The sequence below is a fragment of the Esox lucius genome, chromosome 21, assembly GCF_011004845.1.
Source record: "Esox lucius isolate fEsoLuc1 chromosome 21, fEsoLuc1.pri, whole genome shotgun sequence".
Lineage (NCBI taxonomy): Eukaryota > Metazoa > Chordata > Actinopteri > Esociformes > Esocidae > Esox > Esox lucius.
The window spans coordinates 30,895,659-30,912,713 of NC_047589.1; the positions used below are offsets into that span (position 1 = coordinate 30,895,659).

The window sequence follows — 17,055 nt, forward strand, 5'->3', positions numbered from 1 at the left end:
AGTTCAGTCAGGCTATGGGCCAGCCCAGAACCACCACAGAGTTCAGTCCAGCTATGGGCCAGCCCAGAACCACCACAGAGTTCAGTCCAGCTATGGGCCAGCCAAGAACCACCACAGAGTTCAGTCCGGCTATGGGCTAGACAAGAACCACCACAGAGTTCAGTCCGGCTATGGGACAGCCAAGAACCACCACAGAGTTCAGTCCGGCTATGGGCCAGCCAAGAACCACCACAGAGTTCAGTCCGGGCTATGGGCTAGACAAGAACCACCACAGAGTTCAGTCTGGCTATGGGCTAGCCAAGAACCATCACAGAGTTCAGTCCGGCTATGGGCCAGCCAAGAACCACCACAGAGTTCAGTCCGGCTATGGGCCAGCCAAGAACCACCACAGAGTTCAGCACTGCTCCTTTCTCTGTGCCAACCCAACTGTTTCCTTTGAATGATTAGCATTAGCCCCTGCTTAGGCAGCAGCTAGTCCTGGCCTCAACACAGAAACACTGCATGGCTTGGGATAATGATGATGATATATACTTGGGCAGCTTTTGAAAGACCCTGTCAAAAGCTTTTCATTCCCTAGGCAATAGAAAACCATTTAGAAGGCGTCCATGGTTGAAATAGTCCTCTGAAGGCCGCTGTCGAATGAGAGCTAGCTGGCTATGGTTGGTTACACCCAACAGACCGCTCATTATGAAACAGAGAAAGGGAAATCTAACTTAGAGTTCAATTACCATTAAGACAATTTCCAAGTGACCATGCATGAGTCCAATATCTGTCTGACTCCTCTCTCTTTATAATTAAAAGCTAGTTTCTGTGACCCAGAATGTAGCATGTCCCTAGTTTATTTGCATTCTGTACCAACCTGTGGTCCATTAGGGATTTTTTTAACAGTTGGACTATTGTGTCCAACAGCTTTTTGAAGAGAGGGAATTATTGCCTATTGTACTTTGTAATCAGCATAAAAATTAAATGCACACATTCTTAAAGAGTTACAGACTTGACTAATGAACCATATAAGAACCAGTATTCAACCCTGTGGAACTCCCTTGTGGACGACAAGAACTGTCGATTTAATTCCATAAGCTACAATATCCTGTGTTCCGCCACTAAGGTAATTATGAAACCAGAGGCAAGAGTCCTTGGGCACACCCCAGTGAAGACCACTTTTTCAATAAGATTGAGTGATCTACTGTATGGAACGCCTTTGACAGGTCGAGAAACAGAGCAGCGCAGCCTAAGTTCTCATTTAAGGCTTTGACAATATAATTTCCAACCCGTGTAGTTGCTGTGATGTCACTGCCAACATACAACCACCACGCGTTTAAATACGTTGCCTGTTTTCCGTGAGGTCATTGTTAAAGCACGCTCGGTTCACTGGTCGATGGGTTCCTCTGCAAAATGGTGTGACTAAGAGTTTCTCACCGCATGGCGGACTCTGTCTTCCCTACGCAGCTCCGTAAGGTCAAAAACTGCTCCTCATTGGGTGTAGGGTCTCACTTAAAACTCCCACTCTCCTCCGTTCTCCAGAAGACACACAATCCACGCCTATAGTATTTCCGCAACTCCGGTTCTGTAGGATTCCATTAAAATGACCTCTCAGGATTCCAGCTGGCAGTCGGACAATGGGGAAGGGTGACAAAGCTGAGTTATGGCGTTTATTGGAACAGAACTTTAAAGCCAGGGTGCGATATTTCCAACCGCTACGTTGTGTGCTGTTGACATCAGTGTAATTGAGGTTTCAGTAAATTCTTCGTGCCCTTTAATTCAAGAAGATGGGTCCATTGACTGATTAAAACCACACGTTAAGTCATCATCGGGAAGAAGAAGTCTCCGTTTATTATTACTCACTGATCCAGTTTCACAGTAGGAGTCAACATGCACAAAACATGACCTATTTGGAGGAAAATATATTTGAAAACATTTTCACATTTATTAATAGCTGAGAGAACAATGCCTCTATACATTCAGTGTATGTACTGCAGAACAGCAGACAATGGCTAGCTAACCTCAGTGTGTCAGGGCATGCCTCACTCAACCTGAGTGAATGATACCAACATCCAGTACTATCAATGTGCACATGTTATGTGTACGTATAACGTGATGATGAAAGAGACACATATTGGTAGCTGTGTCCATAGGATCTTATTGGACTGGCAAATTTCAATTTCTCCTCAAGTGGACAGATACTGCCCTCTGGTGAGGAGGCCCAGTACTACAACATAATGGCCACTGAACGTTTTTCACCAACACGATACCTATCGAAACTCAACATTAGTGCATTTTGTATAATGTAAACTTCCCCACTTTTTGAATTGCAAGATCATTGAACATGTCTAAATAAGGTACAACAATATTAGGCTACATTAACAAATAAATACATCTATAAATACATCAATAAAACAATCTATAAAGTCTAAAAACAGAACATAAAAAAGCAATCTCTAGCAAAACCACATTAGCATATAATGCAGATGAATGTATTGTTGACAAAAGAAGGTGTAACATCTGATTTTACAAAAATAGAACATGTTTATGTTTTTGGTAGATGGCTTATTTTGCCATAAATAGCATCACTTCTCCTGCATAACCTCTTGTTTATCTTCCACATTTTGGTTTGGATAAAGATAATGTCCATTCTATTTTTATAAATCTGTGGTAAAGGGATGAAACTACTAAACCCTTTCATGAGACTAAGGATTTTAAGCAATACAACCACAAAGTACACTCTGTATAAACACCCATACACATAAAGTACACACACACACTTTACCTGGCATGCCTTATTTAGCTGCAATGTGTACCAACCAGACAAACTCTAACTAGTGCTGGCAGCTATGATAGAAATATATTTCCACTATTTCCATGGCAGATATACCTATATACAGTGCAGTCCATAGGTATTTGTATGGTGACTCAGGTGTTTTTGTTTTGAGTCAGCACTCTAAGACATTGGATTTGAAGGACTAAGAGGTTAAAGTGCAAACTGTTAGCTTTCATTTAAGGTCATTTAAATCCATAAATTGTGAACCATGTAGGAATTACAAGCCTTTTTATACATTTGTACCTAATTCTAAATAAAGTCATTATATTTAGAAATTGGTTGCAAATTCTTTGCAGTCGATGACTACTGGAAGTCTTGCAGAAATCACCAGTCATCACTTATCTTCCCTGTAAATGCTCTTCCAGAGCTTTATCTTTGCTGTCCATGCTCTACCAGGGCGTTATCTTCCCTGACCATGCTCTTCCAGGGCTTTATTTTCCCTGTTCATGCTCTTCCAGGGCTTTATTTTCCCTGTTCATGCTCTTCCAGGGCTTTATTTTCCCTGTTCATGCTCTTCCAGGGCTTTATCTTCCCTGTCCATGCTCTTTCAGTCCCTGGTAGTTTCTTCTTGCTGTCAGTCCTGTCTTCAGCAAGTTAAACAAATTTGGGATTTACGTGTATTGATCCACTTGAGCATTTGAGTACCTTTTTGGACTCTTTAGTGTCATTGTTCTGCTGTCAGTGAAGACAGGTGAGTCAGTTACAGTTGAATTGTCAGTGAAGACAAGTGAGCCAGTTACAGTTCAATTGTCAGTGAAGACAAGTGAGCCAGATACAGTTGAATTGTCAGTGAAGACAGGTGAGCCAGTTACAGTTGAATTGTCAGTGAAGACAAGTGAGCCAATTACAGTTGAATTGTCAGTGAAGACAGGTGAGCCAGTTACAGTTGAATTGTCAGTGAAGACAAGTGAGCCAGATACAGTTGAATTCTCAGTGAAGACAAGTGAGCCAGTTACAGTTGAATTCTCAGTGAAGACAAGTGAGCCAGTTACAGTTGAATTGACAGTGAAGACAGGTGAGCCAGTTACAGTTGAATTGTCAGTGAAGACAGGTGAGCCAGTTACAGTTGAATTGTCAGTGAAGACAGGTGAGCCAGTTACAGTTGAATTGTCAGTGAAGACAGGTGAGCCAGTTACAGTTGAATTGTCAGTGAATTTCATTGACATTTCATTGGTCTACATGCTGTCAGACACCAACAACCAACTCCAAATGGAGTCAAGACATCCACAGTTCTCTTTTGCAATAATTATGCAAACAGGCACATGTGTGGCTGTCTGTACATTGACACAAAGACCAGGAATGCAGAACCAAATCAACAAAACCTGTGGGATTGTCCAAATGCTTATAGACTGCACTGTATCTGTCTTGTATTTAGTGTAATTTAATGTTTCTTTGTCTAATCCTTGTTTATTGTGTTTATTTTTTTATTTTTTCTACTGTATTCATGTAGTTCTGTGTATTTTCTGTCCTTTGGCCAGGTTGTCAGGGAAAATAGGATTTGGCCTCACAGAAGTCGTTCACAAAAACAGAAAACAGAAACCAAAGGGACCTATCGAATTTGTTTAGATGAAATGTTTAGATGAAATGTTTAAATGTTTAACTAAACGTTTATGCAACAAAACTCTTGTTTTTTTGTGAATAAATGCAGCCACTGTTCCCTGCCAGAGAGTTCCAACAGGATGACATGGTCTGTCTGACTGACTGCCTGACCAGCTAGCAGCAGCAGCAGAGAACTCATAACAACTTTAGTCCCCCTTTTCAAAGAACATGAAATCCTGAAAGAAAAACACATGAAATGGCTGTTAGATCAACTGAGAACGATGTTCACTGCAACAAATTACCACAATATCACGCGCATGGTAACAAATACCATGGAATAGCCTCGCATACAGCAGAGCATTGCAAGGTTGGGGTCAATTCTGAAATTTTGACATTTTATTCAATTCAAACAATGATTTAATGTAATTAAACCTAATTTTACTTTTTGACATGATTCTCATTCTTGTCACATGTTAATCCGAAGAACATAATTTAAAATATAACTGTATTATAATTGAAAGATGTTGGATTGGATTCTTTCAAACAGCAGTTTCATGTAGAGCATTCTGGAATTTTTCCCCCTGATACTAAGACAATCCACAACATAATCTTAGAATGTGTTCACACCCCTGATATGTTTTAGGAGATGCTACCCTAGATGTAAACGTATTCCATCTGGTACTGGAACCTGTCATTAAATTCACATCCATACGGTGATGGAATTAATACATTTGTTAATATGGTGTTCTTTTAATTCCAAACCTATTACATTTCAAGAGCAATTGACAACTCAGTTCACAATTGGCCCCACCCTATAACACTTGACAGCATGGGATAGCAAACAACAACATCTTGTGGAATATAATATAATACTTTCAAATACATTATAACGAGGGCATTTTGAGCCCTCAATGTTGATTGGTTGAAAGCTGTGGTGTCAGACTGTATGTAATGGGTATAGCAAATATCACTGTTTTTATTAGGTAGGTAACCAGATAATAACAGCAATAAAGCACATCTGGGCATCATGTTATATTGGCTATAAAACATGAAGCCCAGATCTTCAAAACCCCCTCATGCCTTATTTATAAAATATAGAAATAACAGACCAGCAAGCCATATAAACGCACAGAATGTACTAAAACGGCTGACTTACAATGAGGAAACAGGCTCCAATCATAACCGCCTTCATCTTCACATCCAGATCCATGGGGAACTGGATCCCAAAGTTATCTGCGTCCGTGAAGGCCTCGCGGAGGAGGCCGGTCCATTGCTTGCTGATCTTCCCTATCTTGTCAACTTCATCCATAGTCACAATCTGGAGACAACAACAGAGGCATGGATCCACCTTAACTATTTTAAGGTGCCTCGACCCAGTCAGGATCAGAGATCAGAGCCTTCACTTTCTCAAAATGTTGTTGCATTAGAGACTTGCCATTACACTCTAATTTGAGCTCATATGGACCTTGTGTCTTTTGATCATCCTTGAGATGCGTCTTAAACTTGACCAGGGTTCTCCTGTGGAGACACAACGTCCCCCCCCAGGATGGACAACAACGGTCTCATCCTAACCCTGCACCACAGACACACAACGTCCCCCTCCAGGATGGATAACAACGGTCTCATCCTAACCCTGCACCACAGACACACAACGACCCCTCCAGGATGGATAATAACGGTCTCATCCTAACCCTGCACCACAGACACACAACGTCCCCCTCCAGGATGGACGACAACGGTCTCATCCTAACCCTGCACCACAGACACACAACGTCCCCCTCCAGGATAGACAACAACGGTCTCATCCTAACCCTGCACCACAGACACACAACGTCCCCTCCAGGATGGATAATAACGGTCTCATCCTAACCCTGCACCACAGACACACAACGACCCCCTCCAGGATGGATAACAACGGTCTCATCCTAACCCTGCACCACAGACACACAACGTCCCCCTCCAGGATGGACGACAACGGTCTCATCCTAACCCTGCACCACAGACACACAACGACCCCCTCCAGGATGGACAGAATTGTCCACCCAGAACTACCTTTGTGAGTGTTTCCTCTATCAAAGAAAAATAGAGGATCCTTAATAACCAGAAATGGAACCAGGCAAGCCCAGTTCAGCCGGCCCGCAATTAAATGTGATAACTGTGGTTACCACCCGCACTGGATTCGAACCGGGGTCTCTTGAGTGTCATTAACTGCTACACTCACTAGGCTTACTAGTATCAAACTTACTATTTCATGGCGCGTAAGCGTTTGTTTTTCTTTCTTTCGTGAATGACACTGATAGAATAACTATCAATATAGGTGACGATTACAGATTTTTCGTCATGTGAAAAGAGGACAGAAAAGACAACACGTATGTGTACTCCGAAAATCCACCACATATAGTCCCAATATAAACAGTTTTATCTTTGGCTGTAGCCAGCGAAGTCTTTGTCTATGCTGACCCAAAAATAATGCACGGATGCATCCAGCGAAAATCCACCTAACCCTTTTATTTTTGGCTTACTAAAATATAGCTACTGAAGATTAGAGGCAGCAAAGTTTTTATCTATACAGAACAAATCCTCATGCACAATTTGCTTTGACTGTAACAAGATTAGAATGCGGACCTATTAGTTATTTGTGTGTGTGTATGTGAGTGTGTGTGTGTGTGTTGGACTCATATCTACCTCAAAGTCAACGTCTGGCAGGCAGCTCCAACCACAGAAAGGTCCATGCAGTCTCAGAACTTGTTCTCTGTGTTCGTTCTCGATGATGAATTTGGGGGAGAAGGGATGCCACTGTTGGATCACAAAACCCACTGTGTTCCCTGGGGGGGCCTGTACCTCAAGCTGAGGAGGATGGAAGCAGGGGCGGGGGTCCAGGGGCCATAATACATTAGGGTTAAATTAAAGTTAGGTATGAATTACCTCTCCTCACTCAGATTGTAAAACCTGTGTGTGCGTGTGTGTGTGTGTGTGTGAGAGAGAGAGGTGTTTGTGTGTATGCGTCTTTGCTTACCTCTTGCAGGCAGCAGGGGAAGAAGCAGGACATGCACTTGAGAGGTCGTGTAACAGTGATGACTTCCTGTCCGAAGTTATCCAGGACCCTTATTGTGAAGGAGCGGACCGGGCCACAGCATTGTCTGCTGAGACAGTCGTTCTCCTCGACAGCGTAGAAGACGTTCTGGCCCACTGCGTTAAGCACCTCGTACTTGTTGTTGCTCTCAAAGCCGGCGAGAGCTGGACAAGGGATGAAAAACAGACACGCTAGTAAACACTCATGGAAACAAACGCGCACACACACATTACAAGCACAAAATGCAGAAACACACGTTACACACACAGACACATCGGACACATTGACCTCATGATCACCGTAATTTTTTTGTACATACCTTCAATAAACTCAACTTTCTGTTTGATGAGTAGCTGATCAACCTGAGTCATTGAGAAGACAACGATTCAAACAATTTCAGACTATGTTCAATGAGTCCAAAATAACCAGAATCGCCATCAGAGTCCAGAAATATGTTCAGTTAACTGACCTGCGTCAAGTATTCCAGTCCCGGAGGACATCCGGGGAGGCCAGGGTTCGGGACCTGGTACATGTTCATCTTAATAAAACTAAGTCTTGCCGGTAATCAACTGTAAATAAATGCGCCCATGTATTGGCTAAAAAAACGGAGACCAGGACGTTCTGGCGCCACCTGCATGAATGACAGAATTACAATTTAGCACTTTAGTGTGTTCGGTCTTGTGTCAGTATCATATGCTTATTACTTCCAAGAGACCTACACTAAATAACGTACTCGGTGCTTTCAGAGTGAATGTCAATAGATTGTAGTAAGTAGGGCTTGACATTGGCACCCGCCCATCCGCCAAATACAGGTGGAATTCGCCTCTGGGTGTTGGCATGGTAAAACATGATTCTTCTCGGGAAAATAGCCGTACTGTCAATGAGATTTGGCAACATTGCATGCAGGACCACGTCGGTCCTGACTTCGCCGAGATGAGTAACGACAGAAATACAAGTGGATCTTAGTTTTCTTTTACACCCAAACGTAATAACCTCAAACTACAACCAAGCCGCATACATTTTTATTTATTTTTTACTTTTCAGGTGACTTCTGGTATAGCCTACAATTACAGATGTATTAAAAGAGAGATCGCGAGACAAATGAAGATGACTGGTATAAAGATAATAAGATTAGGGTGTGTACTGTCACCAAAAACATTGGGCTATATATGCAGTACACAGTAAAAATAATGCAATTAACATATTTAAGTCACTAAGAATATAAATATATGAAGACTTTGGATCAGCGACAGAAGCAGAGCCTAGTACAGATGACGGAGTTCGAGAGAGTGGGAGATGGATGGAGGATGGAGGAAAAATGACATGACAAGGCTGTAATATATACAGCTCTGTTTCGTTTAATGCAAGTCTATATTAACAAGAATACCGGCTGCTATATAGCTGATGAGTGATTTCATATTTCCTTTTAAATAACATGCTAATAGGTCGATGTTAAGAATAAATATATTGCTTATATATTTTGGTTGATATTGGGGAGGACATTGCAGCGTGCATTAGCTGCTCATGTGGACATGGACAACTGGGAAGATTTAACACAAGGCAGATTTAATAGTTGTATTTTTCAAGTGTGAAGCCACATATTATATAAAGTATTTCGGTAGAGTGCAAGGGGGTACCAACTTTGACTAATTTTGAACCAGGAAAACCCCTGTGTGTGTGTATATATGTGTATATATATGAGCACTACCCACATACAGTGTTTGATTCTGGTCCATTTGTGTTAGGCCTATTGCCTTGCACGCCAGTGACCACCCGTGTGAACTGGCTACGATGTAGCACTGATAAACACATAAAACATAATATCCCAACAACAAAATGGTGGCTAGAGAAAATGCTGAGTGGCTAGTAACTTTGGAAAACCACTAGCCACAACGGCTGGTGAGCCAAAAAGTTATTGTCAAGCGCTGGTAGTAAGATATTGTTAATAGTAGCATAATAGGCTGTGCGTTTCGGCAGAACACCATGAACCTGACAATTCAAATTTAACAACGGGCTTAGTGAAAACGCATTAACTGACAGGTCGGCAAGCAAACAACAAATAGCAATCCTCTGCCTAAGCCATTCAGGCCAAATGCCAATGATTTACACGTTAAAGATCTCGACAAAAGCGAGTTAATACTGGAATCCAGTAAATCACTCAAGACTATGACCTGCAGGTCCCAATTACTTGCAAGGAATATTTTAACATTTTTAAATTAAATTTTAGTTGTAGTTCGATAAGGTAAACACGTATAGTCGAGGAGGAGGCTTTGTTCATTCATAACAGACGAGTCTAACAAATAATGCCAAGGAATAATGCAATATACGTAAATAACAAATGTTTAATCTAAAGACTCACCTATATATTTTTATATATATATATATATTTCTCCAATATTTGTATGTATATATATATATATATATATATATTCCCTTAAAATATAACAGTCCACTTCGAGAGCCCTAAATAAAACGTATAATCCCATTGGACGACGTAGATGTGTTTCCCACCCGTATCAGCCAATGTTAAGCCACGGCTATGAAAACCAGGAAGTATTTTGTGTCGCGCGTTCTGGAAATTACGGCGCATGCTCGTCTACGACGACATGTTAAAACTCTAGGCTAAGATGGTTTTATGGCTTTACCATTATTGGCCTAATCTATTAAGGTTTATTATCCTATCGACATACCATTATTATTATTATTATTTTTAGTAGTAGTGGCTCTAGCGGAAGTAATAGTGTTATTCATCATGAGTAAATAAATGGAGGGTACTTGGCATTTAACATACATTGAATAGAATTATTAATATTTAAAACTGCAGAATTCTGAAAAGTTATCTGCCCTCAGGGCTTAATATCATTTTATTACACTCCTATTTAGTTTGGTGAAAAAGCCTATCTATGCCAGAAGTGCTCACTGGGTTTCCTTGATGTCCACCACAGTGCGGAGATGGCACCAGACCCAGGCTTTTGGGGCTCGAGCCCTGGTCAGAGTGTTTGGTCATGTTAATACTGCAGGGATAGAGGGAATGATACACGCAAAACGAGAGCTGACGGTTTCCCGGAGTGTTTTGACTGGCTGTTGACATTCCTGATGCCTTGTGCATGGTTCCAAAGGCATATGTAAACCCGGTCATGAAATGAATTCAAATAAAACATGTTTTTGGAGTTACAACTTATATCTTTGACCAAACAGCGCTGTTTCATTGGTGAGACAAAAGCGTTTGCAACCTACCTTTTAAGGTACTTGACAGCCCATATTAAACTCACATCCTAAAACCGACAGACGGGAAATTGAACAGGAGTGCCAAAGTTGCCAGACAGCTAGAAGGTCATTTTTCTGTCTACTCCATCCATTTTACAGGCAGTGACCTGGTAGGCTTCAGCTGAGTGATCAAGGTGTAGCATGACATCCCTACCACTGGAAGGCAGTGTTGAGCTGTGAAACAGCCAGGCGTCTAACAAGGGACCAAACCTGGGAGTCTGAGCAGGTATGCGCTCATATGACATGTTTCACTATATGCTGGGTATTGGATACTCTAATGGCCTTTAGATGACCTATGTCAGGGAAAGCTTGTGGCTATTATTTAATTGGCTAATGACTATGGTGATTATACAGTCTGGCTGCCTGGGCTTAAATTGGGGACAATTGCCTTTCTAAGCTTTTTTATTTCAGTGCAAGGGAGGTATAACAACGAATGAATACAAAATAAACATGTCAAATGAGCAATTAAGCTATTTTGCAGTTAGTGGAACGGATGATGGACAGTTAAACATTAGATTTGTATGTTCTCAGCTATTCAGTCCACTGAACACGGAGTGGAATATTGTGAACATCAAGGCCACTGGGACTGTGTTGTCAGGCTGAGAACAGATAAAACTGACCTTCTTCATCTGTCAGATCAAACACATTGATGTAATAACTTAGAAAGAGTGGCATTCTGAGACAACATCTGAATAAACAGACAGCACCATGAGGAGTCTTTGAAACACACACACATGCATGCACACACCCACAGACTAGTGCACGTACGCACACTGACACACACACACACACACACACACACAGACAGGCAGAACCATGAGGGGTCTTTGAAACTCTACTCACATTGTTTTTCTGACTCCATGATCCTAGCTGCTCCTCCCCTTGGGGGAAAAAGGAGTGTGTGTGAATGCGAGTTTAGCTGTGTGTGTGTGTGTAGCTGGTTGTGTTGGGATTTGTGTGTCTAGTTAGTTGTGTGAGTGTGTGTGTGTTGCTGGTTGTGTTTGGATTTGTGTGTCTAGTTAGTTGTGTGTGTGTGTCAGTGTGTGTGTGCAGGTGGTTGTGTGTCTGCCTGATTATGTGTGCATTTGTGTGAAGTTGGTTGTGTCTGTGTGTGAGTGTGTGTGTCTAAAGGTGGTTCTGTGTGTCTGTCTGGTTTTGTGTGGGTGTGTATGCGTGTGTAGCTGGTTGTGAGTGTATCTGCCTGGTTTTGTGTGTGTGTGTGTGTGTGTGTGCGCCTGGTTGTGTGTGTGTGTGTGTGTGTGTGAGAACATGAAGGGGGTGCTCTGTCCTCCTGTGAGTAATCAGTCGTACCCCCCTAACAAGGGCCTTGTCATAGGGTCCCATAATGAGAGGTACAGGAGATGAATGTTAAAACACCTCCATTAAGATTGTTGCTCTTTTCTGCTCTCATCTCACACCCCTGTTTGGTAAACATTAGTCTATATTATATTATTAAACCATGTTATATTAGTCTACATTGCATTATTAATCCATGATATATTATTCTACATTACATTATTACACCATGTTATATTAGCCTACATTACATTATTACACCATGTTATATTAGTCTACATTACCTTGTTACACAATGTTACATTAATCTACATTACATTATTACACCTTGATATATTAGTCTACATGAGCATATGCTACAGCTCCTCCTGTGTTTCTAAATACACATTTAATAATATTTTATCAAAACATTTTTTAAATTTTTCAGTTGTATTTTTCATTCTCTCTCAGTGTCATACCTCCTCTGACCAGAAATTCTACAGAACATTTACAGAACATGTTGTCTCTACATTAGCTCTACATTGGGTTCCCAGTGTTGACGGCTCTCCATTGGTTACCGGTGAATTTCAGAGTAGATTTCAAAATTGTACTTATTACTCTTAAGTTACTACATGGTCTGGTACCTGGTTACATTAGTGACATGCTCAAACCATACTGCACTGTTAGACCAACAGATCAGCTGTAAAAGGACTTCTGGCTGTCCCAGAGTCTAGACTGAACACTAAAGGGAACCGGGCCCTTGGTATACGGGCCCCTGGACTCTGGAACAGCCTACCACAGAATGACATGCTACGTCCGTGCATTCTTTTAAATCTTACCTAAAAACCCATTTTTATAACATGGCTTTTACAAATATTTTATTATTGTCATTGTTTATTCTTGGTACTTCTTTTACTTAAAAAAACAAACTATTAAATTATTATTATTATTATTATTATATACAGATCTACAGAACCTCTACAGAACATCTACAGTACATATACAGAACATCTACCATTCTGAGCTGTGATTTTGCTCTCTCTCCTTCTCTCTCTCTCGTTCCTTCTCTCCTTCTCTCTCTCCTCTCCACCCCTCTCCTATTCTCTCTCTCCTTCTCCTTCTCTTTCTCCTTCTCTCTCTCCTCTCTCTCCTCTTTCAGTCTCTACACCTTTTCGTCTTCTTCCAATCTCTCCTCTCCTATTTCCTTCCCTCTCTCACTTCAATCTGTCTTTAATTCTCCTTCCTCACTCTCCATCTCTCCCTCCATCCTTCCCTTGCTCCCTCTATCTCATTCCTTCTCTCCTACCCTCTCTCCTTTTCCTGATCTCTCCTCCTGTCTTCTTCTGCCTCTCTCCTCTCCCTGTCTCCTCTGACATGCTCTTTGTTGGCTGTTGCGTTTCTCTGCGTGGTTTATCTGAGCAGAGACACTGTGCCTCTCGCTGGCTCCGGGCCGCCGTTTCCACGGCAACTTTATAATTGTTTTGGATGCGATCCAGACTCCACTGGAGACCCAGAGCGTTATTGATGTCAGAAGAAACATGTATAAGACGAGGAGATGTGGATATCGCCATATGGTAGGTTCCAGGCTCATCCAGGCTGCATGCAAAGCCATTTAACCACTTTCAATGAGACGTTTCATTATATTGGCTGAATGGATCTACACATGTGACTTGGGATGATGATATTTCATAATTTTCATCCTTTCGGTCTGTATGCAGAGGGGATAATGAGGGGGGGGGCTCTCAATAGGGGCCAGGGGGTTGCTGCTGCCTGTACATTATGCTGTCCTATTCATGTCATTAAGTCATTGTCACAGTATGTTGTACTGGCTGTTGGATGACGGGCCTACTGACACACTCTGTCTCTCTCACACACTCACACACACAGTCACACACACACACACGCTGAAGGCCTCATGTGGTCAGAAGAAACGAATGATCAGCTACAGGACTGTTTGGAAATTCCTGACTGGAATATGTTCAGAGATGATTGCAACAGCACTGTTACCTCACCAGTGATTGGCTTCATTAATTAGTACATGGATGACTCCCACAGTGACCACACATACGTCCCCCAGCTACCAGACAGAAAGGCTAAAATCCTCACTAGCCCACCCAGTGAACAGGACAAAAAAAAGTATATACACTGATAAGAAATACTGCTTTGACTGTCGACTAACCAGCAAAGAGTCCAAGCTTGAATGCAGAACCCAGATCCAAACTAACCGCAGTCGCCCTGAAGCATTTTTGGTGTGGCATGGCTTGTAAACACATACTACAAAAGGAAACCTAGCCACAATCTGCCTAGTCCCAAGTTGTCTAGATGACCCAAAATGCGTCTATAACGCAAGCAACACTAAGCCATAGATGAGAGCAGCTGCTGCTCAAAACAACTGGGATCTTGCTGTGTGTAGCTGATGTCAGTAAAACCAGCAGATCGTTTGACATTCGCAGATGATAGATGATACACCCGGGTGTGTTGTCAGGGCAACTGTAGGTCAGCTGGCAAGTTTAGACGGACATCGTCATACTCTCTCTGACCCAAGCGTTAATGTCAACAGGTTTCAATTCGATCAATGTGGTGTTGGTGATGAAGACATCTGAGAACACCTATTCCACTCGATTGCACTCCACAATACTGTCTTCAGTCTGGAAAAGAGGAATACTTAAGTGACAATGGTTATTTGAGTACAGCTCAGCAGTCATCACCATAATAACCTCTGAAATCATTACTGAGCTCAGGACCGTACTGAACACCTCGCCCTGCAGCTAAACCCTGGACCTCCTGACATTCCTGAGAATAAAAACCTCTCCTCTTCAACTGGACCCTGGACTTCATGATGTGGCTGTGACTGAACACCTCCCCCTTCAGCTGGACCCTGGACTTCATGATGTGGCTGTGACTGAACACCTCCCCCCTTCAGCTGGACCCTGGACTTCATGATGTGGCTGTGATTGAACACCTCCCCCCTTCAGCTGGACCCTGGACTTCATGATGTGGCTGTGACTGAACACCTCCCCCCTTCAGCTGGACCCTGGACTTCATGATGTGCCTGTGACTGAACACCTCCCCCTTCAACTGGGTTCTGATGTTACAACCTCAGGTAGATTTCAGCACTTTCGCCTCAGTCTCTGCCCCAGTCTCCTCCCCAGTCTCCTCCCCAGTCTCCGCCCCAATCTCCACCCCAGTCTCCGCCCCAATCTCCGCCCCAGTCTCCGCCCCAGTCTCTGCCCCATGGCAACCTTCAACATCATCACGTTTCCTAATGACACAGTGGTGGTATGGCTGATAGCTGATGACAATCAGACAACATAATGTCAGTAACGGATTAACCATCATGTGGCGGAAACATATTTGGCATATGGCCTCAGGTCCTTGACAAGTACTGCTGTGCTATAGAGAGAATTTTGACTGGCTGCTTCAGCGCCAGGTATGGCAATGGAATCACCAGTGACCTGCAAAGCATTGCAAAGGACCCTGAGCACTGCTTAGTACAACACAGGGGGCAAACCTTCAATTCACACAGGGCCCCTTATTGCCTGTAAAAGAGCTACCTGTTGATGAGGATGACGGTCATACACTTTCCAGCGCCAGGCAGAGAAGAACTCCTCGATGGGATTTAAGAATGGAGAGTATAGAGGGAGGTTGAGTGCCGTGAAGAATGGGTGGTCTGTAAACCAGTTGCGGACCAAAGCAGCCCTATGGAAACTAACATTGTCCCATATGATGACATATCGGGTATGCTCTGGTCTCTGAACAGTGAGCATGTCATGTAAGGTGTCCAGGAATGCAATAATGTGTGCAGTGTTGTATGGGCCTATGGTTGCATGATGGTGAACAACACCATTTAGGCTTATAGCTGCACACATGGTTATGTTACCACCACGTTGTCCTGGGACATTGATGATGGCACGGTGTCCAATAATGTTCCTGCCACGTCTCCTGGTTTTACTGAGGTTAAAACCGGCCTCATCTACAAAAAGTAGCTCATGTCCCATGGCATCTGCTTCTAGTTCCATCACTCTCTGGACAAGACAAAACAAATGCAACACATCAGGCCCATGCACAGCACTACAGTATGCACTTCCAAATTCAGAACCAATGACACTATAGCTTACCTGCACATAGTCACATCGCAGTTGCTTTACACATTCTGTGTTTCTCTCGAAAGGAACTCTGTAAATTTGCTTTATTCTCATTCTGTGGCGCGCAAGTACACGACTTAGTGCAGAAATGCTTATACTGTGTATATTTTGAAAGATGGTGTCATTATCAATCATGCGCTGCTGTATTTTGCGCAGTCTTATTGCATTATTGGCAATCACCATGTTCACTATATGGGTCTCTTGCTCTGGAGTGAACATTCTTCCTCTGCCCCCAACATCTGGACGTCTAGCAATTCTGTAAAGTAACAATTTCAGTATTTTTGCATGTATGGTACTGTTGTGTTTCTCATTAGAGTATGGCAGTGCTACAAAGTACTTACCGATTCTCATTTCGAAATGTCCTAATGATGCTTGCCACAGTGTAGCGGCTCAAATTAGGCTGAACCCTTTGGCCAGCTTCCTTCAGGGTCATCCCATGGTTGATGACATGGTCCACTATTGTAGCTCTGATGTCATCCGTTATTCTATTTCTTCCTCTTCTTACCCTTCCTCTTTCCCCTCCTCGTCCTCTTCTTGCTCCTCCTTGTCCTCTTCCTCTAACTTCCTCTAACCCTCTCGCTTCTTCTACTCCACGTCCTCTTCCTCCAACTTCTTCACCTCCATGTCCGCTCCCTCGGCCTCCTCTGCCTCCTCTGATTCTCACTCTTCTCACTCTTACTGCTCCTTCCATTGTACTCCACACAGACAGCTTACCTGTGGCTTATTTATAGTGCTTAGGCTGATTGCAAAGTGAACTAATTATCTATTAACAGTTTTCACATGTGAAAATGTGCCAGACAGTTGGCAAAATGGTGTTAATGATAGTCATACATGTGTATAATTTTGCTAGGAGTGTGTTGGAAATTTGGTGATTGAGTGTAAGCAGTGAGTTGTGTTTAAAGTTCTGCAAAAAGAGTGTTGTGCAGTGAATTGTGCCT

The 17,055-nt window shown here is 42.6% G+C and overlaps 1 protein-coding gene across 3 annotated transcripts; it reads right to left on the reverse strand.

Moving 5' to 3' along the window:
- Positions 1 to 1,806: 1,806 nt before the first annotated feature.
- si:ch73-206p6.1 (phospholipid scramblase 1) lies at positions 1,807 to 9,904 on the reverse strand. Of its 3 annotated transcripts, none has more exons than XM_010864175.4 (7): positions 9,790 to 9,904; positions 7,900 to 8,061; positions 7,750 to 7,792; positions 7,374 to 7,594; positions 7,043 to 7,204; positions 5,514 to 5,675; positions 1,807 to 4,593 (listed from the first exon to the last, which is right to left on the reverse strand). In XM_010864175.4, the coding sequence occupies exons 2-7, from the start codon at positions 7,966 to 7,968 to the stop codon at positions 4,564 to 4,566; spliced, it is 687 nt and encodes a 228-aa protein (XP_010862477.1). In that variant the 5' UTR covers positions 7,969 to 8,061; positions 9,790 to 9,904; the 3' UTR covers positions 1,807 to 4,563. The 3 variants fall into 3 exon arrangements, with proteins under 3 accessions (XP_010862477.1, XP_019897201.1, XP_019897200.1); XM_020041642.3 differs by lacking the exon at positions 9,790 to 9,904 and adding an exon at positions 8,164 to 8,767; XM_020041641.3 differs by lacking the exon at positions 9,790 to 9,904 and having other exon boundaries at positions 7,900 to 8,767.
- Positions 9,905 to 17,055: the final 7,151 nt, after the last annotated feature.